Source organism: Cyprinodon tularosa, unplaced genomic scaffold (genome assembly GCF_016077235.1).
Source record: "Cyprinodon tularosa strain WSP-4 unplaced genomic scaffold, ASM1607723v1 ctg40, whole genome shotgun sequence".
Classification (NCBI taxonomy): Eukaryota; Metazoa; Chordata; class Actinopteri; order Cyprinodontiformes; family Cyprinodontidae; genus Cyprinodon; species Cyprinodon tularosa.
The window spans coordinates 450,693-475,081 of NW_024039119.1; the positions used below are offsets into that span (position 1 = coordinate 450,693).

At 37.7% G+C, this 24,389-nt stretch overlaps 1 protein-coding gene across 4 annotated transcripts in view; it reads right to left on the bottom strand.

The window, feature by feature from the left end:
- LOC119791769 (arf-GAP with coiled-coil, ANK repeat and PH domain-containing protein 3-like) overlaps nt 1-24,389 on the bottom strand; it is a 75,458-nt gene that overhangs the window by 23,969 nt on the left and 27,100 nt on the right. For 2 of the 4 annotated variants that reach the window (XM_038298060.1, XM_038298058.1), the window contains exons 2-10: nt 18,020-18,077; nt 12,195-12,314; nt 11,735-11,788; nt 7,238-7,296; nt 4,117-4,300; nt 3,922-3,966; nt 3,731-3,826; nt 1,770-1,844; nt 1,021-1,032 (exon numbers count right to left, since the gene is read on the bottom strand). In XM_038298060.1, coding sequence (XP_038153988.1) covers nt 1,021-1,032; nt 1,770-1,844; nt 3,731-3,826; nt 3,922-3,966; nt 4,117-4,300; nt 7,238-7,296; nt 11,735-11,788; nt 12,195-12,314; nt 18,020-18,077 — 703 coding nt within the window. Of the gene's footprint in view, nt 1-1,020; nt 1,033-1,769; nt 1,845-3,730; nt 3,827-3,921; nt 3,967-4,116; nt 4,301-7,237; nt 7,297-11,734; nt 11,789-12,194; nt 12,315-17,069; nt 17,151-18,019; nt 18,078-24,389 lie in introns of those variants that run through there. The other 2 variants (XM_038298059.1, XM_038298061.1) reach the window with 2 other exon arrangements.

Sequence of the window (24,389 nt, forward strand, 5' to 3'; positions counted from 1 at the left end):
ACAACTATGAATAAGTAACGTTACTTTTACAATACAGCAATGATTTTATTCCTCCACATGGTCTCTCTCTGCTCTATTGGGCAACAGCCTCATAATAATAGAGCTGTGTTTAAAGTGTCTTTGTTACCTGAATTAGCATTAGCATTGTTTAATGACGGAAAGCTAAGCAGACTTAATCACATTATGTCACTCCCAGTAACGTCGTTTTTGATACGGAGTCAAATTTTCTCACCAAAACAACCGAAAATCCTATATAGTTCATATATAAGCAGATTTGAATTCAAAATCCAATTTCTCACATATTTTATATACTGATAAAAGTGACTCTAACCTGCAATCTGCTCTAAAAAAAAAAAAAAAAAGATTTAGAGTGACATTTAAAGCTTTTATTTCTATTAATTTGGTGAATCTCACTCAAACTCAAAGCTGCATTTATTCCTATAGCTTTTATAGGTTTTTTCAGTTTTTTCCTTCCACTCAATTTTCCATCACCATGCTTGAATTCCCCACTGTGTGATCTTTATCGGTCTAATGTTTTCTAAGAAACAGAATATTGGGTTTCATAAATTATAATAATCTAAATCAAATACATAAAAATATGGATGTGCATTAAATCTATATAATATATAAGCTTCCGTTTTGGGAGCGAACAGATAAAACAACCTTGCTTATGGCTGGTAGTCTCGCTAATTGAGATATATCTTTGTCTGGCGACACAGAAGAACAAGTAAAAGTCTTGAATCTGATGCTGATGCTTTTTTAACACAGATCTATGTTAGGAAACCACATGACCTGAGAGACCCAAACCACATTAGTTCGAAACAAACAAGTAGAACCATATACACAAGCTTGGAGAAGAAAAAGTTCTTAACTCTGCAACACTTTCCATTTAAACCTTAAATATCCACGTGATCTAGAATTACAGATTTGTTTCAAACAATATACATCCTGTTCAGGTTGAACCAGAGAACTTTTAATAAAAACAAAAGCTACGATTAGGTGATGCATTTATAAACTCACCTGCATCAGGGTCTGATAGTGGAAGAACGAGGCCGCACATCAGCATGAGAAAGAAAAAATGGAGAACGTGGTTAATATGAGTATTCTTCAAACTGACTGCATTGGATCAAATATGTGTAAATATATGACACAGAGCTTTTCAAAAAGTGGAATCAATTTATTTTTTCTACTTTTCTGATGCAGAAATACAATAAAACGGAAAACCCTTTTTGTATTTTTGTGTTTTTTAAGATCAGAGGTGGCTGAAAGGCCATCAGGGAACAATGCTGTTTGTCAGGTCTGGCAGGATGCCTTCACTGGGCACCTAAAGCAATGAGAAGGAAGGGCCAAAACAACACGCATGCAGTTGGCACAGCTTCCTCTAACAGACGGATGATTCTTATTTGAGCATCTGTGCATGAATGTTTAACAGGAAGTGGAGGGAGTGTAGGAAACGCTTGTCTTTTTCCCCCTCACCTGAGAGATCTTCGTGACAGAAATGTTTGCTTTTTAGGGAGTTCCTTCTTTTAACTGTAATCTTTCATTCTGAACTAACCTTTAACGGTTCAATAAAATTAAAAAAACACAAAAGAATGCATCACAAACATACTTTAAAGTTTCTCTAGAAAGGCTAAACAAAGGCTTTGATGCCAGTTGAAGATAAACCAATTTTCATTGGACAAAGTAAGACTGAAATGTGTCGCTTCAGTCGCACTAGATAGAGATGTAATTGTAGGACGTGGGCTGAAAAAACATTGATGTTTTCTCACTCTTTGCTGGATGAGAGCGTGTTTGTGTTCCATCTCTCTCTTCTCCATGGCGGAGTCGATCACCAACTGATCCAACTGAAAAATAAAGCAGAGGGTGTCTGAAAGAGAGTACGAGAGTACAACATGGGTACGGGTGAAGTAAAGGAATATGTTTTTATTTATATCAATGTTCTTTATTCTAATTTATGGGTGAAGAAAAGGATGGTTAATGTTTTTTTTTTTTTTTTCGGTTCAAACACACAAAAAAGTGTGGCATAGCCTTCAGAGGTTTCCATTTAGACCCAAAATAAGTAAATACTTTACTGTCTTGATCAGGGGGTACGCGACCCCTAGGGGGTCCACGGAGGTACTGCATGGGGGTTGCGAAAGGTTTGGTTGATTAGACTTTTTTTTTTATATTCCCTCCTGCAATTTTTCCACTAATTGAAATGTCTTTAAATCCACATTAACATGAATTCAACACACTAAAGTAAACAGATAAATGGAGGAAGAAGATGTCTTTCAGTCATCAATGCACACATTCAGAGACACACAGGAGCTCTTTCAAGCTGGGCATGGTTTAATTCACAACACCTGTCCCATCAACCAGTAATTAGAATCAGATATACTTCTGATCCCAGGGAGAAATTACTTCCGTTACATTACTCCATCTGTAATAGAGTGACTATAGGGCCATCCATGGACATTTTCAGCTGTATTCAGGTCCCAGATGAAAAAGGAGAGAAGTGTTCCCACAGCATGATGCTGCTCCCCACATACTTCACCATGATGATGGTTCACGGGTGGTTTTTATTTTCTAATATATTAAAACCTTTTTTTTTTTTTTCCCGCAACTTTACAATTCTGCACTGCTATCTGTTGGACCAACTCCCCTACCTAAAAATACCATTAACTGATTCAAAACAATGCAGAACAAAGATAAGGCTTAAATAAAGCTTCTCTAGAAGGCTAAACAAAGACCTTGATTCCAGTGAAAGATAATGCCTTCTTAGATCTATTTTGTTTCTTCTACTGAATTCATAAGATAGCATCAAGATTAGCCAGATTAATAAATGTTTTAAAAAAAATCAGTTAGCAACTAACAATGCATTTAATTAGTGAACAGATGTGGGTAGAGTACCTAAATAATGTCCCCTAGTAAGAGTAACAATTCTACATCAGGATTTTCCTCCAGAAAAATCAGCAAAAAAGTTCTGTTACTTAATAACTCATCATAACTTTGCATATTTAAAATTAAGCAAGAAAGGAAGACAGTAAAGTGCAAATTATTCTATTTGAAATACTATAATAAGATATTTAAAGTAAATAAACTGAAAAATTGAAGCAGAAGAAACAATTTTCCAGACAGATTTTTTTTTTAAGTTAAACTTCTTTTATAAATAAATCAGTCCCTTCACTGTCTCTATTTACTCCTAACTGTATATTAACTTGATCCCCAAATGACATGGCTGGATCAAATAAGCTTGTTTATAAAAAAGGCACTAATTTTCACATAAACATTCCTCAGAGTGGATTAAACATTCAAACAGTTAAATTCAGAGTGGACATATTTTATTATAGATATTACTCTAAAAAAGTAAGAAATGTGCAGTAAAACTGCTCCTAAAAGTAAATCTTGATTAAAAAAGTTACTCCAGTAAATGTAACTAGTTACTTTCCTCATCTCAGAGTGAAGCTGCTGATAAAGCAATCAATTGAACACAGATAAATATGTTGCAAACTGATATTTGTTCAAAGATCCCTGCATCTGTTTTATATACTTTAGATATTTGAAGAAGAGAGAAAAGGAGCTGATAAGCCGACACTTCGGTCGTACTATATAAAGTTGTTATGATGATGTGAGCAAGAAAAAGGTTTTGTTTTTTCCCTCTGATCAATGAACAGGCTCCATCCAGCAGCACAGACTGCTCCTGTCAACGGTGGTTGTTACATGATAGGCTGTGATTGACAGCTCTGTGTACCTGTGCAGCCAGCTTTTTCATGTAGGGGTCAATTTCATCCAAGATGTTGAAGCCTTGTTGGAACAAAGTGTGCTGCGCTCGCATGAAGGAAAGCATCTGCAGGAGGAATGGCGACATAAAAAGAAATGTCAGAAAACGTTTAAAATCATAGAGAGGACATATCCTGGATGTCTGTGATCTGAGTTACTAACTGCATCGAGGATTTCAAACTTCTTCTTAGCCTGAAGGACATTAATCTGCCGGAAAGAAAAAAGAAAAAACTAATTCAGACATCATTTGAGATGAACAGAAGTGATCTGATATGGTTTGTTGTTCCATATACACCTTGTTTAGCAGCAGTGGAGTGTGAGTGCCACCTACTGGACAACACTAGAAACATGAGTTACCTGCAGCACATAGTCCAGGGCCAGGTGCCTGAAGGCCTTGCGGCTCAGGATGAGCGCCTGTGTGGCCTCCTCTGCTTCGTGCACCTTGTTCCTAGGCGCCTGAGCGTTCTTCACCTGAGCTAGCTCCATGTCCTCACGCACGCGGTCAAACTGCTTCTTGGTGTCCTTGAACTTACGTATATCTCTGGAGCAGAAGGAGCAAAAAAAATATCTTACTGTGCTGAACTTTCCATCATATAGTTTAAATGACAGGAAGATGCTGTTCTTAAGGGGTCATAACTCTGCATTGAAAAGAAAATTGTTATCTATTTTAATATTTGTTTTACAAATTATTAAGTTTTAACCACAAGCATGACGTATCCCGTCAGTTTTTATGTGTTATGGGCTTTACATGGTGTGGCAAATAAAAAAAAAGACACGTGGCTTTTAAAACTGACTGAAAAAAAAACAAATCTTAGAAATCTAGTGCACATTTGTACTCATCTTTTGTTTACTTGGATGCCCCTAAATAAAATGGGCAACCTCTTACATACAAAGTCCATTAATGGTAAAAATGGGTCTTTCTGTGTTTAAACTATGGAGCTTGAAAACCTCGAGTGGGACTGTTCAATCCATCATTTTAAAATAGAAACAACTGCAAAAATACTAAAACACTGTCATACAAGAGTATAGGAAAGAATCAGTCTTAGAAGCAGTCAAGAGGCCAATGGTGACTCTGGAGGAGCAGAAGAGCTCTGCAACTCAGGTGGAAGCATCTAGCAGGACAACCAGCTATAATACTCTGCATAAATCTGACCGCTATGGTATAAGACACCAAGTGAGGGGAAGAAGATGCTCCTACCAGATAGGCGACGAAAAAAATAAATTTTCATGCTACATTTGGCCAAAAACAAACAATAAACAGCACCGCAGGTGTTAAACATGGTGGTGGAAGTATCATGCTGTGGGGTCAGAGTTAAATACTTTAATTGCTGACGTAGCTGCAGCCAGCGCTACAATCTCAACTGCTAAGATCAAAATATTCTGATGTTACAAAGGGCAGACAATCTGAGGAAATACTTCATACTCACTTCATACAATCTGATAAAGGTGTAACTTTTAATTGCAAAGAGTAACATAAGAGTAACAGAAGCATTTTATTGCACTTTTTTTTAGCAAAGCATTAAAAACATAAAATAAATTTTAAAGGTACATAAATAATATTCAAGGTAAAATAGTATAAATTAAGAGACTGGTAGAAGTAAGCTGTTTATTCATACCATTTGTAATCAGTGATGGGACTAACGGCGTTGAAAGTAACGGCGTTACTAACGCCGTTACCTTGTTTTAGTAACGAGTAATCTAACTAATTACTTTGACTGTAACTATAACGCAGTTACCATTGCAGGCACCCCGTTACTGCGCGTTACTCAGGTCGCACAATGAGCCTTTTTTCATGATAGGACTCGTGCGCAGCTGCGTGAAGCTGACACCCCACCCACGTCAAAAAACTCTGCAAATAGACTGAATGGTTAGTGCAACGTTAGTGCAGATTTGTGCAGAAAAAATATTGTTTGTGCTACTTTTGTTTAAGAGATATTAAAGATTTATTTTAGGTCATCCAGAGGCGTGCGCCTTGTCATGAGAGGGGAGGATGAGAATGGCTGATGAATAGTGAGATTCCGTCTGTCAGTTGAATAGGTGGGTGTTTCTGCTGGTGGGTGTTAACGTACAGCACACACAGAGAGATGGAGAGTGAGGATGACTCCAGCAGCAAAACAGCGTTTTCCACATGGAAATACCGGTGTTACGTAGAGCTGCGTTTCCCCATCACATAACGGTTTCCTCTGCATCTCCACACAGCGCAGGCGGCAAGAGTCACCGCGCAAGCGACAGGAAACGAGCATGCTCGCTAAAGGCGCGCAACAGTCGCCCTGTGCTCGCGCCACAGGAGAACTATGGAGAGCGTGAACGATCAAATGAACCTGACAACAGCCAGAAATGATGCCTATATGGAGAAAGGGAGAAATCTGGATGGATGGTTGGATGGATGGATGGATGGATGGATAGATACTCTGCCTTCTCAACCTACTGTTTTTTTATTTTAAACATTATTTGATGGCCTTTGTGGCAGGGATGGAGATCCATATTTTATGTCACACACAGAGTATACATCTAGATAGATGGATAGATAGATAGATAGATAGATAGATAGATAGATAGATAGATAGATAGATAGATAGATAGATAGATAGATAGATAGATAGATAGATAGATAGATAGATAGATGGATAGATAGATGTTGCAGTATCTATAACAACCCAAACACACAGGATTTCAGAATTAGACATCCCCAGTTATTAATTTCATATACTCACCGGATCTGAATGTCCTGTTATAAAACTTCACATGGCGTTCCCCCCTGATGTCATTTACGCTGAGTTACAATAAATGCTAAACTCTCTGCAGGTTCTTGTCTTTGTCGTCCGCTCTATTCAGCTGGCTTTGGAAACACACGGCGAGAAGGTGGGGGCTGGGTGGTAAGGTTTACGGGGGCGAGAAACTCAAAAGTAACGCAATAGTTACTTTTACTAGTAACTAGTTACTTTTATTGTGGAGTAACTCAGTTAGTAACTCAGTTACTTTTTGGGAGAAGTAACTAGCAACTATAACTAATTACTTTTTCAAAGTAACGTGCCCAACACTGTTTGTAATTTAGGTTTATTAAGGGGCATAAAAACTGCAAAAAAGGCGTTATAAAAATGTAAAAAAAAAAATTCAGGCAATTAATCTACAGAAGGTTCTATGGCAAATAAAAAAATAGCTTTTTTTCCAAGAAGGGACTAAAAGAGGTCATAAGAAATGTAACGGATGAAGTTTAAACATTTAAAACTATCAGGACGAGCATTACTTTGCTGTGAGATATAATTAAGAAAAGAAGGGACTGAATACAAACTGATGTCCAATATTTCTTATTTTGTTTTGCAAAAGCAATTTTAAAAAAGCACTTTTTTTCTCTTCCTTTGTATAATGACACATTATACATAATCATACACGTCTTTGTGTTGCTCTGTTTAAAGAGTGAGGCAGCAATATGTGAGAACATTTACAACAAAGGGTGATTGTGAAAGTTAATACTCACTCCTTAATGAAGGTATGAAGCTGCTGTTTGATGGACCGCTGAGCCTGGTCAAACAAAATCTGTAGGTAGACAGGAGCAAAGACAAGGGGTCACTTTAGAGCAGCAGCATCCTCTTTCCTTTACAGGGAAATGCTTAGTTTTACTCTGTAAGTCTGTAGTAGCTACAAAACACCACAAGAGGGCATTAGATATCCTTAGAGAGTGAAAAAGGCCACAGGCTGAGAGAGGAGAGGCAGGACACATGGGAACACACCCACTCAGCTGCTGTATCAACAGATTTTCAGCCTCACATTCCCTTCCTGTTAACCTTAGGACTTCCACTTCACTCTCTCTCAGTTTTTCCAGCAACTCATCTCTCCATCTGGGAAAAAAAAATGATTTTCCTACAATTAATATTCCTTTTATATGTAATAAAGTGCACAGCTGCTGATAGGCAAACAATATGGGCGGAATAGGAAGGTATTTTCACTGAACAAAGGAAATGTGATTGCATTTTAATCACACAGCAATCGATTCTTGCTGGGATTAAATCCTATACATAAAAATGAAACATTATTTATCCTCCACGTACAGATTGCGGATTACAGGCTTAGTCCGTAGTGAGCCTCCCTCCACATAATGACCATGCAGGTTGTTATAAAATGGGGTCAAGGCTCATATTTAGGTTTCTGAAGGTCAGAGGTCATGCACTTTAAATAGGGTCAGCTTTTAGTGAGAATATATAGAAAACATTCCCCTCTGAAACATCCTTCTATTAATCCACAGTTACTTCCTACAGATTGATCGCTGCATATCTTTCTTTAGATAGGAAGCAAAAGTGGCAACATATCAAAGGGAGGATCCAAATTTGACGGCGTTTAAAACTCAATCTCCTGTGGTCACTATCCAGCAATGAAGCACTTGAAAATGTAACTAAAAAAGAACAATTCACCTTGGAGGAAAAAGTAAAAACATCATCTGTTGGGTCTTGTGTTAGGATTTATGAATGGTTTAAAAGAAACAGACCAGCAGAGCAAAGCTGCCAACCCGCAAATTTATTGTCTCCCTGTCCTTCAGTGTCTCTCTGCTGGGACTCCATTAATAAAGATGAGGTTTCACTCCCAAGTGTTGGAGGACTGGGGCACCTTTACGGAACAGGAATATGAGGAAGTTAAAAATGCAGAACAGACCAACAAGGGCATGAAGGAAGATGAACACCTCATCTCAGAAATCTGGATTTTCTTAAAAGTAGTTTGGAAGACTGCAACCAAGCAGCGCGGCGCACGCCTGAATATGGAGGGGAATTTTGGTCATTATTGTTTCAAGAGTTTTGTCAAAGTAAATGTGAGAAAAAAAGGTTATCCAGATGAAAAGAAAAGTATGAAAAACTTCTTAATAAAAAAAGGTTTTGAAAATACTTTTTTCTGTTCTCTTTATTTTTTTTCAAATATTTTATTTTCCCCTTGTTTTAGTTTTTCATATTTTTGAATTTATATTTTTAATAATTGTTTTCGTTTGCTTTTTAGATTGACTTTTATGAATTGCCTTCTTATAAAATAAATAAAAAAAAAACAGTAAAGAATAAGTTTTATGTCTGGATTGCTTTTTCTTCCAATTAAAATTTACAAAAAATGTTTTTGTTTTTAACTAACATTTACATAATGGGTTCTTCACTTGAAACAAAAATAAAACAATATTAAGTCCATATCAGAACAGCAGTATAACAAAAAGATGCAGATATTTTTATATCTAAGGGAAACATATTCAAGGAAATTGTAACTTTTATCTTTTATGCTTTTTTGGTACTATATACACTCTTTTGATATTGTCCGTTGTATTTTTATCGTTAATCGTAACCTCTTTGTGCTCTATATAAGCTATTGGAGTCAGAATTTCCCTGATGGAGTAATCCCAAGAGATAAATAAAGTTGAGTCTAAGTCTAAGTCTAGAGGATGTCATTAGCGTTATGTAGCTGATTGAACAGGTCTGGGTTAAACAGGCATAAAAACCAGGGAAGAAGAAATGAATAAGGATGGCAGAGAAACAGACAAATCGCTAAGAAATTAGAAGGAATCAACATTTAGAATTGAACCAAATGTGCATGTGATTTATTGCTCTAAATCCCTGCTGGAAGGTACTTCTCAGTAAAAATGGTTCCTTGACTGATTTAACTGGCAACAACAGAGAATCTTTGTGTGGACAATGCTTTATTCCCTTGTGTGCCATGAAAAACCAGGATTTAAGTGGAAATTCCACCCAAAACTCCAACCACAGAAGGAAATAACACATTCCAAACGAAGTGATATAACTAAACTGGAATGTCATTGAGATTTAGGAGGGGTTGAAAATGAGAAAGTGTGTCATGTGAAGTCAAAGAACTATGTTGAAGTTTTAAAGAAAAGCCAGAGGCTTGTTTTTAGTGGTTTCTGGTTGGACAAGATCACAAGAGCCTTCGCTGGAGCAACGCTAACGTGGGACAAAGTGGAGTAGGAATGTACTAAAACAGCTTTTCTGCAGGACTGCAGCGTTTCTTTATTCAACTTGATCTCACAAACTGTTGCTCAATGCAATGAATTGTTCAACAGTTGTTAAATGTTCTTTCATTTATTTCATAGTTTTTCTCCACAAAGGATTGTGAAGTTGCTTGATTTTTAGATGTTTTATTTTTTCATTTAGGCTGGAATCTTTTATCAAAAATAGCAAACTAAGGATTCATGCTTTACAAATCCACTTATTCAGGATCTTAAAGGAACTTTAAACTGCTTTGGGATTTCAATTGTTGGAGTTCGGTGTTATAGCTGAGCACTGGGTGCTGCAAAGGGAGTTTAAACTCTTCCTAGGATTTATAACTTTGTGCAAAGATTTACTTTCGGCACACATGATGTGGAAACCAAAATGTAAGAAATTGAAGCCATCATCTCCTCTGGCTGGCATTAAACTAATGGAAGAAATGGAACAGGTAAATCAGCAGCTAATCTCAATTTTTTTTATATACAATCCAATTAGAAATAACGTCCAACAATCTCTTAAACGCGACGCTTCCACCAGTGAGTTCAGCTTAATGTGTTTAAATTCAACTTCTATACACTATAAAACATAAAGAAGTAAATATTTTTTTCACAAATATCTATGGTTTTAGAGAACCTAGACACAGCTGACCCAGTAAAACAAACTCTACAACATCAAACACATCATATCTGGAATCAGATTAGGCTAGAGGAATTCAGCGCTCCAATAATATATAACATGACCTTTCTGAGAAATTAATATCCGAGCGTACTGGAGCTTATATAATTTCAAGTTACTGGTCACTGCGTACCAAGCTATGTAAAGAAATAACAAGGGGTGCTACAACTTGAACATCTTTGTTTATACTGATAGAGAATATTAATAGCACCTTTAAGGCAGATAATCAATATTTTTGGAGTTAATTTTGTATCATCGTTGTTGCAAACAACATGTTTTGTAAATATAAATTAAAATAAATTTCAATCCAGAAAAAAATCTTTAAAAAAAAGGGTATTATGAGTAACTTTGCGGTTTTTTTCAGATTCTATTTCTTCTTTCTTTCATGTTTTAATGAAAACCAAAATTCCACAGAGGTCATGTTTTAAAACATCTTTTTTCTTCTTTAAATTTCTCATTTTTAGATTGGCTTTTACGAATTGCAATCTTTTCACATTTCAGTTTACATATTAAATTCTCTTTACTTTAAGCTCCTGCAGAGGATGCAACTGAGATATCTGCTCAAGACGCACTTAACTCTTTCGTGTGATGTCATTTTATTATTGGCAGTAGTTAAATTACTATTTATCGCTATTATAAGTCCAGTTCTGTTTGTTTGACTCCTTTAACCTCTTTATAAATTCATTTTGCACTTTCAAATCTGCTGCCTGAAGTTGATTTACAGAATAATGCCAACATGCTATTAAAGAAATTTCTTTTTTCTTGCTTTGGTTATGCAAATAGGTCTCGAACACTGCAAAACCAAACACACACACCCGCACACATAAGAAGCAAGCAATAGAGAAGCAATAGAAGAATAAGCAATGATAACCTACAGCTGTGCAGCATAATTTATAAATCAATAACATCCAAATTTGAGTAGTTCTTTCTAAAACTAGACAAAGCTCCTTGTACTGATTTCGTCTTTACACGCCTAAAAGTAAAAATGATGCAACATGTTTTGGTTCTTGTTGATCCAAACATGGACAGGGTTTTAAAACGTCATGACATCAAGGTCTGACTGATTTCGGCAGATTCAGGTTACACTTCGTTATAAAGAAGAACTCCTCTGGAGTCAAGTTGTTAGTCATCCAAAACAAATGTAACAAAATGTATAATAAACAGCATTTTGATTTGGGTGTGATGTTTGCGTGTTGAGCCCCGAAGCGGAGAAAGATTTCTGAAAGATGTTAGGAAGATTCGGGCATGTGGAAGCTCCTCTCATCCGCCTATTGCCCGTGGCAACAGCTGTGTGGGGTCCCTCTGAGTGTGTGCGTGTAAAAGTGTCTCACCGTTTGATAGTTGACGATCTCCTGGAGGCTTTCTCCGCACTTTTCAAGACATTCCTGCAATATTACACACACACACACACACACACACACACACACACACACGAGTTTAGTTATAAGCCATTTTCTGTGCACTGCACTGTTTTCACAATAGATTTTAATACTGCTTTTGTACAAGTTTATCTTAAGCGCCGGTTCATCTCTAACGGGAGTTATTACTTCCATGAAATGCAGCCTGAATGTTTTACTAAAATAAAACAAGAAGCTTATTTCATGTAAACATTTTCTGTCTGTATGCAGTCGCCTCCTTCATCACCACAACAGCTGCACATATCCATGTCCGAACAAAAACTGTTTATACAGCTATTTTTAATGTTGGGAATCCCTGGAATGCATTTCCACAGATAGATGGCTGCTTATATTTGAGTGAAGTAGATTCCCCAATATTGACTTATGTGCTCACCGATATCATCTCCTCCTTCTTGCACTGGTGGGACAGATCTCTGATGCCATTCACAAAGAGCTTATTGGCGCCGACGTAGGCCCTGCCGGCCTCGATCATCCCACTGCACAGCTTCACCAGCTAATATCACGAAAGAAAAAAACAAAACAAGCATCAGTACTGCTCCAATAAGCTGTGAAGGTAAGAACAGCCGCACTGATGAGGTAAATCAGACAAAAAAACGAGAGAATCATTGGTACCATGAAAGGATGCTCATATGAAAGGAGAAAATTTGCTAGTGAGCTTTAAAAGGCTGAGGAAATGGCAATGATGGTATTTGAATAAAGGCAAATATCTAATAAGTCGAGAAGATGAATCAGTCAGAGAATAAAAACCACGACATTCACATTAACATTGACTCACAACTATAAAAAACAGCAATGAAAATGTAGCAAATACATTTTGCTTATAGTTTTTCAATCGTGTAGTTTGTGTCATGTTCATGTAGGATTTAAAAGTGGCCACTTTAGGGGAGGCTTTAACTTAACTAAAGCATTTTTCTAATGGTCAAAGGAAGCCCGGGTGGCATGAAGGTAGATTTTCATTGTTACTGTATCATCAGAAATGCTTTCATAGCTGTTTTCATGGTTCCGTTTAAAGACAAGTTTATATCTACATCACATTTCAGGTACAAGACAATTCAAAATGCTGCATATGAGGAAAAAAAATTTAATTAACTTAACTTCAAAGGGTCGGATCCATCAATGAATGAGTTGTGTGACCCGGGGCGCCATTTTTACTGCAGTCTTAGCTGCCCTTTAACACCAATGTGAACTACGCTAAAAGTGGTGGTTTGGCAACAAAGTAGATATGGACCTAACCTGATCAGACATATTTTTTGGTTCTCTGATGTATAGGATTGAACTTGGTCTTGAATTTTTAAGGAACTTCTCTATCTGCTGGTCCAGATGTCCAGACGTTCTACAATCAAAAGTTTGTGTGACAAACCTCACAAAAAGTTCATAAACGTAAATGAGAAGGTAACTAAAAAAACAATTTCTTCTCTTTTTCTTAGATTTAATGAGAGAAAATCTAAAAGGTTCTGTGCAAATTTGAATATTAACTGAAATGTTTCTCTTAATTCTTCTGGAAAACAAACCAAACTCAGCCAGACGTTGGAAAATCATCTCAACTGAGTCTACACTTTGACCAGCCCGTATATATCCATGCTATCAACCATACCATTGTGGCTCTGGTGGGAGTTTTTTGGTCTACTGAAATTTACAGAAGACCCTAGTATATTGTAGCCTTTTCTCAAATGGCTGTCCTGTATTTAGCGCCATCTGTGTTGTTTACATTCAGCCTGGTTATTGGTGATGTAACAAAACTGTAAAAGTTTTACTTTTTAGAGGCTCTGTGAATCTATCATATCACTAAAATAAATCTACATTAAGAGATGGATTTTTTGAGCTGAGTTCAGTGTGGGTAGAACTACAACCTGTGGTTCCAATAGAACCAATCCTGCAAAGCAAGAAGCAAAAAGACAGCTTTGAACTATGTTTTTGTGCTGGTCCTTAATCAATCAATTACCTGCCCCCTTCACAAAGCACCTCCCTTGGCTGCGCTTTGCCTGCCCTATAAACTACATTATTTCTGCTCAAAGTTGAGACAAAGTGGCTTTTTCAGCACCTAATCTCCACAGTGACAGCAACTGCCCTTTTTTTTGGCTTATGTCTATTGCCCCATTTACACTACCGTTGAAACGGATCCGTGCCGAGTTGGGACTGAGCTTGAATCAGTTAACCGTGCCAAAGTTGGTTCCTTATGATACACATCACGCTAGCACGGTTCCTCGCCTCCTAGTGACAATCTATAGTACTACTGCTCTCAAGGATTAAAGCAGGGAATCAACAAAATCAAAAAACCTGTGCCCACAACATTCAGGAGTTATGTTTGGTCATGATTGTGATATTTCATTATTTGCGGAAAGTCAGGTGAAGAAGGCAGCTTTTGGTGAATTTACTTGACAGAGTCGGCGCAGGAAACAAAGACGTTAATCACACTGCTAAGCAGAATCATCACTGGAAATTGTGTGGCATGGTAGGGAAGCTTGTATTATTTCTGCTCAAAGTTGAGACAAAGTGGCTTTTTCAGCACCTAATCTCCACAGTGACAGCAACTGCCCTTTTTTTTGGCTTATGTCTATCGCCCCATTTACACTACCGTTGAAACGGATCCGTGCCGAGTTGGGACTGAGCTTGAATCAGTTAACCGTGCCAAAGTTGGTTCCTTATGATACACATCACGCTAGCACGGTTCCTCGCCTCCTAGTGACAATCTATGGTACTACTGCTCTCAAGGATTAAAGCAGGGAATCAACAAAATCAAAAAACCTGTGCCCACAACATTCAGGAAGTTATGTTTGGTCATGATTGTGATATTTCATTATTTGCGGAAAGTCAGGTGAAGAAGGCAGCTTTTGGTGAATTTACTTGACAAAGTCGGCGCAGGAAACAAAGACGTTAATCACACTGCTAAGCAGAATCATCACTGGAAATTGTGTGGCATGGTAGGGAAGCTTGTATTTTTTTGAATGTCTGAAATTTCATGATTACGTGCATGAGCAATTCACGATTTCCAGTGAGGATTTTGCTTAGCAGTGTGATGAACCTCAATATCTGTCCTTGTTTACTGCGTCTGGAAGCCTTGATTAGACTATCGTTTGTCGTATCCACTTCCCAAAAGCTGTCTCTGTCAACTAAATTCACCAAAGGCTCCTTTTTCGCCTGACTCTCCCCAAACAATGAAATTTCACAATTATAACCAAACGTCCTGAATGTTAGGTCGCCGCCATGTTGACTGGCTTAATTCCCTCTAGAGAGCAGTAGTACCGTAGATTGCCACTAAGAGGCAAGGAACCATGCTAGGGTGATATGTAAACGGTCGTAAGGAACCAAGCTAGGCACGGTTAAGTGATCCAAGCTGGGTCCAAACTCTGTACTGATCGGTTTCAGAGGGGTAGTGTAAATGGGGCTTTTGTTATCTGAGAACAGAGCCTACTCTGAACCACGCCGAGCCCTACTGTTGAAGTAGTACTAGATTTAGCGAGTAGCGGTTGTGTCTGACGCAGTCAGGTTTGGTTGTGTACCATTTATACTCGACAGTTATCTCAGTTACAATGCTCGGACCGCTCTCGGCACGGTTTCACAAGGCTAATGTAAATGGGGCTTATGTCTTAAAATGTGTTTTTTCAGCTGTGCGATGTTTCCTAGTTTGTTCAACCTTTCTAAAAAAGAGCCAAATCAAAAGTGGCATGATATACGGCAACCACACATGGAGAAGGTAGCGTTGCAGTGAAAGCAAGTTTCTTCCTTGTGGCTCAGAGGAATAGCACAAGAAGAAAACTAATTTATATAGTCGACTTTGGAAGGCTTATAAAAACATAATATCGGATCTATAATGTCTTACAGCTCTGTTTGGTTCCAGGTTCTTTGAGCAGCAAGTGGAAAAAACCCATCAGCTTCGTTTTCAACATTTCGTCAGCTTGGAGTTGCTGCGTAAAAGCAACGCTTCATGAAACCTGGGTTTATAAACTTCAAACAAAATCTAATTTCTCGCTTTCAGTATGGTGCTTCCTATTCCCAATTTTCCTGCCTATCTCCAGTAAATAATATTAAATGAATAAAAAGCTCACCTTATATAAAGGTTAAAAAAATAAGGTTTAATAAGGTTCAAAGAACTATATGTAATTTTAAAATTTAAGAGTGATAAAGCCGAGAAATTCTGCTAATGCAAGAGCCATGAAGTAACTAGTACAACATAATAATAAAAAAGCAGCTATAGGACAGAGAGTGCAAATTGGACACTGGTAAAACTAATAGAAAGTTGCAAAGACATTATAGATATTATTCAATTTCAAAGCAAAAGTCTAAATCCCAGAAATGGCTTAATTACAAGAGAGAAAAAAGGTGGCAGGGCTCTCCTTTTGACACCACATGAGGAGGCAGCTACAATACTAAACCTCCCCACTTTAGACTGAATATGATAAGCTACATAGCGGAACGCTGTCATTAGCAGAATACTCACGCAGCTGTGCAACAGACCAGCATCAGGACATGTGTGTGCGCACAAGTGTGCTGGTGCATGGAGGGTGTGCAGAAAACAACCCTTTAATTATCTCATTTGGTGCAAAAGTTCCCAAGGTTGTCGCTATATGAGTGCGGCTTTGTGGGAGGCTGGCATTGCCATCTGTAATGTTTGCAGACAGACTATATGAATGAATGCTGCTAAAATGAGTTGCTTGATTCAGCGCCATGCAAAGGGTGCACACTCATTAATAAGAAAAAAATATATATATATAAAATTTGCATTTAAAATCCAATGTCCACAGCTGATTCTTTTCATAAGGCAATAGAAAACAGGAGGGAGCGTGAAACACGAGCTGAACCTCCGAGGCAGGCGGTGGCATGCAGTGTATGTAAACACACTAACAGATATGTAAATCTGATCTAATTGCGTGGTGCACTGAGCCTCCAGGACTCGGTCTAAATCATTAGATATACAAATAATGTGTTGGGATGACCACAACAGTCGGAGCGATGCAGAATCTCTGCTGAGGAATTGGCTGATGAATCTGGCTTCAGCTTGTTGAAAAAGAACTTGCAGCAGTTGCTGCGCTTTTGTTTTGATTTTGACTTATATTCTGCAGCAGTAATTCGAAAGTTGTGAAGTTTAATTCTCATAGAAGAAAAAAAAACTCTTATTATGAACCTTGTAATGTCATCCACTAAAATCCATCAGCAGCATTAGAATGAAATTTTTTAAAGCAAGCTAAGTGAGTTTTCTGCATAGAGCAAATCATTGTGATGGAAACCTCTCAGATCTCTCCATTCTGACCTTTTTTTCAGCGGGGTTCAAATGGGGTTCAAAGTTCAACGGTTGGTTCCCTGCTTGAATAATCAGTCCATGTGTTTTCATTTTCTTTATGTAAGAAATTCATCATGTTACAAACTTAAAGTCCATTTTATCCAAAATCAATGTTGGTAAACCGACTAAACGGCTTCAAGCAAACAGTCTCTATCTGCTTTCCACACCGTCCGTCCGTCAGGGTAGCGGTGGGGCTGGTGCCCATCTCTGGCGGTCTATGGTTGACTGGACAGGTCGGCAGTCTCTTGCAGGGCAACACAGAGATGCACGCACACAATCACACAATTTAGAGAAGCCAATTAACCTAACGGTCATGTTTTTGGGCTGTGGGAGGAAGCTGGAGTACCCGGAGAAAGAACACGCATGCACGGGGAGAACATGCAAACTTCACGCAGATAGACGCTGGGGCCAGGATGCAAATCCAGAACCTTCTTATTGCAAAGCAGCAGTTGCTACCCACCATTGCACTGTGCAGCCCCACGATGTTCTTCTTCTTTTTATTTTTATTTAAATGTTTGTTACAATAATAAAATGATCTTTCCATTAGCCTGTTCCCTTTCCATATCTAATATCTGTTAATGCCTTACTGATCAGCTGATTTTCTCTTTAGATAATAGGCGATTGCCCATAAACATGTTCTTTCTAGGGAACTATATTTGTAAAACTACCTCATTTTAGATTGTATACACTGTACTGCTCTAAGAAAAGCTGCTGTTTAATTGCTTTTAGGAACCACCTTTTGTTATATTTATATGCAACACTTCATGCTACGGAACATAAAGCTTCCTCTGTGGCTTTAATCAGTATATGCTCTCGGTGTTTAATCTGGTTCTGTGTGCGTGTCTTCATAATTAGGATTCATAAAATAACAGAAACAACCTTGCATGAGAACACAATGCTTTTGGATGAACGGTTCCTACCTTGTCGAGCTTCGCCTCGATTTCCACCACGTCTGTCTCCACATCATCGATTCCGGCCCTGTAGGAGGAAGACACAAAGTCTCTCAGTTAATCAGATCTGCTTTTTTCACTAATGCCGCTTCTGAGAAAAAGAATTCCGTGATAACCTGAGAGAAACAGATGGAAGAATAAATTGATTGTTTGGAACAGATTAAAAGGATAAGCAGCAAAAAACTATATCCTATAAAAATCCTTTATAACCTGCAAAAGTATTCATATCCTCTTTAATTCTTTTTACATTATTGTCTGTCACTTTAAAACCACAAACCTCTCTATGTTTTAGATGGCTTTATGCTAAAAGTTGACTTCATCTAGGGGATAATTAAGTGACAAAAAGACATTGGTTTGAGATCTTATGTAAACTATAATCTACAAATTAACAAACAAACAAAAATCTGTGGTCCATCTAAATAGTTTTTCAGATTCTTAGTTGGATTATGTTTCTGGACTTTGGACTTTTTCAACATGAATTGAAACCACTCAACTGTAACGTTGGCTGTATATGTCAGAGTTAAATCTTGTCTAGCCTCCAAGAGTTTTGCTCATTTAACTTTTTGTCCCACCACAAATAACCTGCAGGATTAAAGGTCAAAAGCTTTTATTTGGGTTTAATTTCACTGCTGTTTCACCTACATCACTTAAGCCTTTTTTTCTTACTGTCATTCAGACCAGTGAAGCCAAAAAAATGTCCATGGGGGTTGGCCAGGCAGCGGCCGATGTTCACCGAGGGCTGGCTGAAAACTAACAGGACCCAAAACCAGTTTAGGGTCAATCTACACTCATCACAGTGTAACAACTGGAAAAGGAACAAGTACAACATCTGTATTTTACAAATAAATGAGTGAAAATAAAATAGATTTTTATTCAGGTATTTACTGCAAAAATGATCTGGAAATAATTTTTAAAAATTCTCAAATTAAATGTTTTTACCATTAATATAAGTATGTAAATTTTTATTCTTGAAATAAGATAATTAGATAATATGCACTTGAAATAAGACAATGCAACTGATTTTTCTTATTAAGTGTCCCACTTACCTCCTCATTTCAAGAAAATGCACAAGAAAATAATGAATTTTTTTAGATTTCTTTTTTTTTTTTTGCAGTGTTGTTAAATAAAATCTACACACATATTTACATCTACGCCAGGAACGTCTCGATAAAACCTTTTTCATATCCAATATGATACCACATGATATTACAGCTTTGAGTTTTGACCGATACCAAATCAGCATTAATCATTCATACTTTTATCCTTCATTCATCAAGTTATATTACTTACATAGAGACTAATACTCAACAACTGAAAGGTATGAGAACAACCGACCCGGCTATTATCAACCAATGGGTTAGAGAAATTTCAAACAGAAGAGGAGTGTTTCCATCAGCTTGTTTATTTCAGAGATTTTACATATTCTTACATTTGTTTTTTGGCTGATATCGTACCAATTTCCAATATCAGCATTCCATCAGGCTGTACATAATCTATGTTGCCTAATAATACGCATGGGTTGCACGTTTTTATTTTTTATCTCATATGACACAGAAGACTTCTACATGCCTGCAGAGACACATAACTTTCCTCTTTGCCCCATAAAAATACATAGGTCTGAAAAGACCATGAATTCTGCATTTATCTTTAATCATAGTATTTTGATGTAAATAATGAATCGCTGTGTTTTGATATAATTTGAAGATACTAACAAAATGTCAGATTAGCGAGAACAGTCCACTTGAGAGTATCATTCCTGTCATCCTCTGTTTTAAAGAGGAACTGCTTCTTAACCTGGAAGGGTTGGCCAGGGGCCATGTCTTTGTCCCTGTTCCAGATTGTTCCCTACCTAGGGAATGAATCTCTGCAGTTCCTCCAGAGTTACCTCATTCTTCTTGTCTGCTTCTCTGATTAATTGTCTTTAATGATTCTTTGAGGATTTCACAGATCAACAGTATTTATAATCTAATTGGATCAGAGGTGAATTCCTTTTCGTTGTGTAGGAAGTTTTTCTAAAAGATTACCACAACCAGCTGTCACATTATTTTTTATTTATTTGCTTTATTAATGCTCAGTTTGTTAGTAAATAAATATTTGTGTAAATGTACAAAAACAAAGAATCCAGGATGTTGCACGTGGGCAGGGGTTAAAGAAGGGAGTAGCCCACTACAGCTAAGTCAGATAGCACCTTCCAGTGAAGTGTGTAAATAATGGAGAAACGACCAACATCCGGTGTGAGAAAAAAAACACAAAAATATTTGATTCCAAGAGGGATAAGACTTGAACAGCCTTGGCAATACGGTATAAATGTTTTTAAAAAAACAAAGCCGGAGCTAAAGCTGCCAAGGCATTCAGATGTGACTGCAAAGTTAATGGATGCATGGCTTAACATCCTTATTCTGGAAGCACTGATACCGGTGATAGCAATGACACTGTTGACTTTACAGTCCAAGTAGAAATGATTACTAATTAAAATGCGTCAGTCTTGCACCATGCCGAGCAGTCAGATTACCGCGACCAATGCAGGACAGTCATGCTCTATTTAAAGTTCACCATCTAGCTTTCTGATAGTTATTTGATGCAGCCAGCAGATGGAGCTACGTCTGATTATGTCTGTTCATCGCACCTGGTGCTGGAATTCTATTTAGGCTCAAAAAGAACACTATATACACTAAAAGGACAGACCCTTGGTGTATATAACTGAATGAATGAATAGTAAATTATTTCAGACAATTTCAGACAGACAATTTGACAAAAATAAATTAATCAACCAAATACAGACAAAAAAGACCAGTTAACGTAAACCAAACCAAACGCCAATATCCAAAGTAACTAAATTTACCTGAACACCAAAACCCTCCACCAAATAAACCTGTCAGTAGATACATCCAGAGAACTGACATCAATTAATGTAAATGTCTGAAAAGGGGTATGAAGAAGTAACACTTATTATTCATACCCCCTCTCCCTCTAATAGCATTTAAATTAACTTAGAGTAATCTTTCTGTTCAACTTGTTTATTTTTTTTTCTCCAATATTTACACTCTAAAAGTATAAAGTTTATCATGGTCAAATGTGTTTTGGTCTTTTTTGTGCAGGCATATAGCATGACTATGCACCTTTAAACCCAGTTTACCAAAAGGGATTTCTGAAGTAAATTGATTTGGACATTTTACACATTTGCGTAAAGGAGGCACATAAAAATGTCGCATTTTACTGATTTAAAGTCTTTTAAAAAGGGGAACAACTATGCATAATTTTTCTTCCACTACCATAATTTCTGTTGCTTTATCCCATAAAATCCTAATAAACTACCTTTAGGGTTTGTAGCAGAAAGCTGAAAAAAAGCAAAAGGATTTGAGGAACATAAAAATGTTGCAGGGAATTATTTATATATAGTGCAATGGAAATGTTTTACAACCTTATGGCTGTAGAACTGGCAAGAAAAAGGAACTGGCTCAGTGCTTTGTGCAGCCCGTCATGCAATGTATTGCTGAGTACTCCGAGCCTCCGATCACGTCATTGCATTTCCAACATCTGTGTTCAAGCCTTATGTACATTAAAGGAATAGTACACCCAAAACATGATTAGCCTTCATTTTCTACTCACCCCCATGCTGAACAACACTCTGGAGTACTTTTTTGATATCTCAAATGCATCTGGAGATCTGGGAGGCTTCTTGCTGTCTGCTGACATTCAAATAATGGAGGTCTACGTTGCCCGAGACAGAAAGGTCCATAAAAGTCCACAAAAACGTGTCAATATTCCTCCATACTGCTCGTCCAATGTATTCCAAGTGTCCTGAGTGGGTAGCATCCAGAATTTACTCTTAACGAAGTCATTTAGAATGTTTTTAGAGCATAAACAGTAGTGTATAGGATTTCCTGAAAGCGCGCGCCAGCGCATTCAGGACGCTACGGAAGCCGGCAGACCAAACCCGATGAAAGTGCGCATTCAGCGTCTGCTCTGCCGATAATGCAAGCGTAGAAGAAGAAATGTGCTGTTTACCTGTGCAAAGAAAGAAACAACTAAAGAAAAATGTCTGAGGACTTCAGTGTTGAGGAAGAGCATGAGTTCTTTGCCGAGCTGAATGCGCTGGTTTGGTCTGCCGGCTTCCGTAGGCTCGTGAACGCGCTGGCGTGCGCTTTCAGGAAATACTATACACTACTGTTTATGCTCTAAAAACATTCTAAATGACTTCGTTTCGAGTAAATTCTGGATGCTACCCACTCAGGACACTTGGAATACATTGGACGAGCAGTATGGAGGAATATTGACACGTTTTTGTGGACTTTTATGGACCTTTCTGTCTCGGGCACAATAGACCTCCATTATTTGAATGTCAGCAGACAGCAAGAAGCCTCCCAGATCTCCAGATGCATTTGAGATATCAAAAAAGTACTCCAGAGTGTTGTTCAGCATGGGGGTGAGTAGAAAATGAAGCCTAATCATGTTTTGGGTGTACTATTCCTTTAAGCTGCAATCAGCCTGCAAACATCACATCCTCTCAGGTTTGAGCATTAATCCTGACGGTTAGGTCGACAGCAGCATCGCTCTGGAAGATTAGTGGCCGCAGCAGAGCAGTAAAAAAAAAAATCAATGAATGACATCATGCAGAGACATGGACCTGCACTTATAAAGCTAATAAAACACCCACCAGCGACACAGAAGGGTTCATCGACATTTAGCAGAATGTAATAAACAGCAAGAACATTACAGTAAATAAGTTACAGCTTTAAGTTACTGTTATTTTTTAAAACTGTGTTTATTCCAGCTGACATTCATGAGACTTGAAGGCCTTCAGCAGGAGTGTGTCAGGTGGTTTTTGGAGGGCGATCAACCTTAACCATCCCTCCCCTCAGGGGGCTTCTTCCATTAGGGCAGAAGTACACAAACACAGACGCTCAGCCATGACCACACACATGCAGGGGCAGCTGTTATGGCAACCTCTTCGGAAGTGGGTCACGGAGGCATCTCATAAGGTCGTATGTTCTTCATCAAATTTTCATTCTCATTTATCGGACACTGCTTCATTATAAAAGGCCGAAAATGTTCAATTTAGTGGAAGAAAATATCACAGAACAACTTCCTAAATAAATTCCTAATTTTAAAAATCCAAAGCACGTCATAGTTTCCACTTGTTTTTTTTACTTCCGAAGTTTCTGCCAAAGAAAAATCCACATCACACCCCTAAATCTGTTGCAACCTGCCAACCATATACCTTTGGGAGACGGTGATCTCATTTCCAACACTAACCCCACCCTGATCCCAACCCGTTTACAGCTGATCCACTACGTCACTGTAAAAATGCAGTCTACAAATGGAGAACCACGTGAAAGGCAGCGCCTGCAAAGCTTGTTTTCTAACCAAACGTTGTAACTGTTTTTTTTTTTTCTAACCAGCAGGAAGGTGAAGGGTGCAGCGATTAACAAGGATCTGTTCTCACCTGCTCCACAGAACAACATTCCCCAAATGCCTTTCAGCTCTAAAGGTTCATAACAGTCCAAGGAAATCTTAATTTTTTTCCACTTTTTATGAATTATTGAGCATTTTTCTCTCGGATCCAACTTCATGAGGACATATTGATAACACAGAGATCACAAGCAGACAGGTAAAAGGTTTTAAAGTGACCACTGGGGTCATAAAGGGTGGATTGAGGGAGACCAGCTCTAATGTTGGGCAGATTTGTTTGTTTTTTTCATACTAATGTTCCCAGCATGCCTATTTATTGCATAATGCAATCTGAACAGCTTAATACAAAATTCTGACTACTTTTTTCCTATTATAGTTCAGATTATTCAGAAATTCCAGTTAATTATTGATAAGCTGTATTGATACATTCAAATGAAAGGAATATCAAGCTGTTTTCCTGCTATTATCGTATTTAAAGAGGTTAGCATCAAAAATGATCAACAGTACTATGAGTAATCCCAGCTTAACTGGACATGTAGGCTGAATCCGAGGCTCCTAGGAGGCTATAACTGATCATGATAGCTGAAGCTGAAAGGTCAAAAGATAATAAGAAAAAACATTGCAGCAATTTAGCCTGATATCTCCCCTTCTTCATTTTTTTAAAACCAAGTAAGTGTAAAATGAAGTGTCAGTGACATGCATGCACTGAAAATAGTTTATATTCTTCTATGAGTTCCCAATAGTCTGCTTGACTTATTTTATTTTTTTGTTTTCTAATCCAAGATCTCACTGATTCTGATGAGATTGTTCAGCATATTTCTCATCCAGCCTAAGATCAGAACGAGCCCACTGCTTAGAAACCTATTAAGATTCTCTCCAAATATGGAGAGAATCTAGTTCCATTATTTTTTGAAGTAAAGAAAACGTT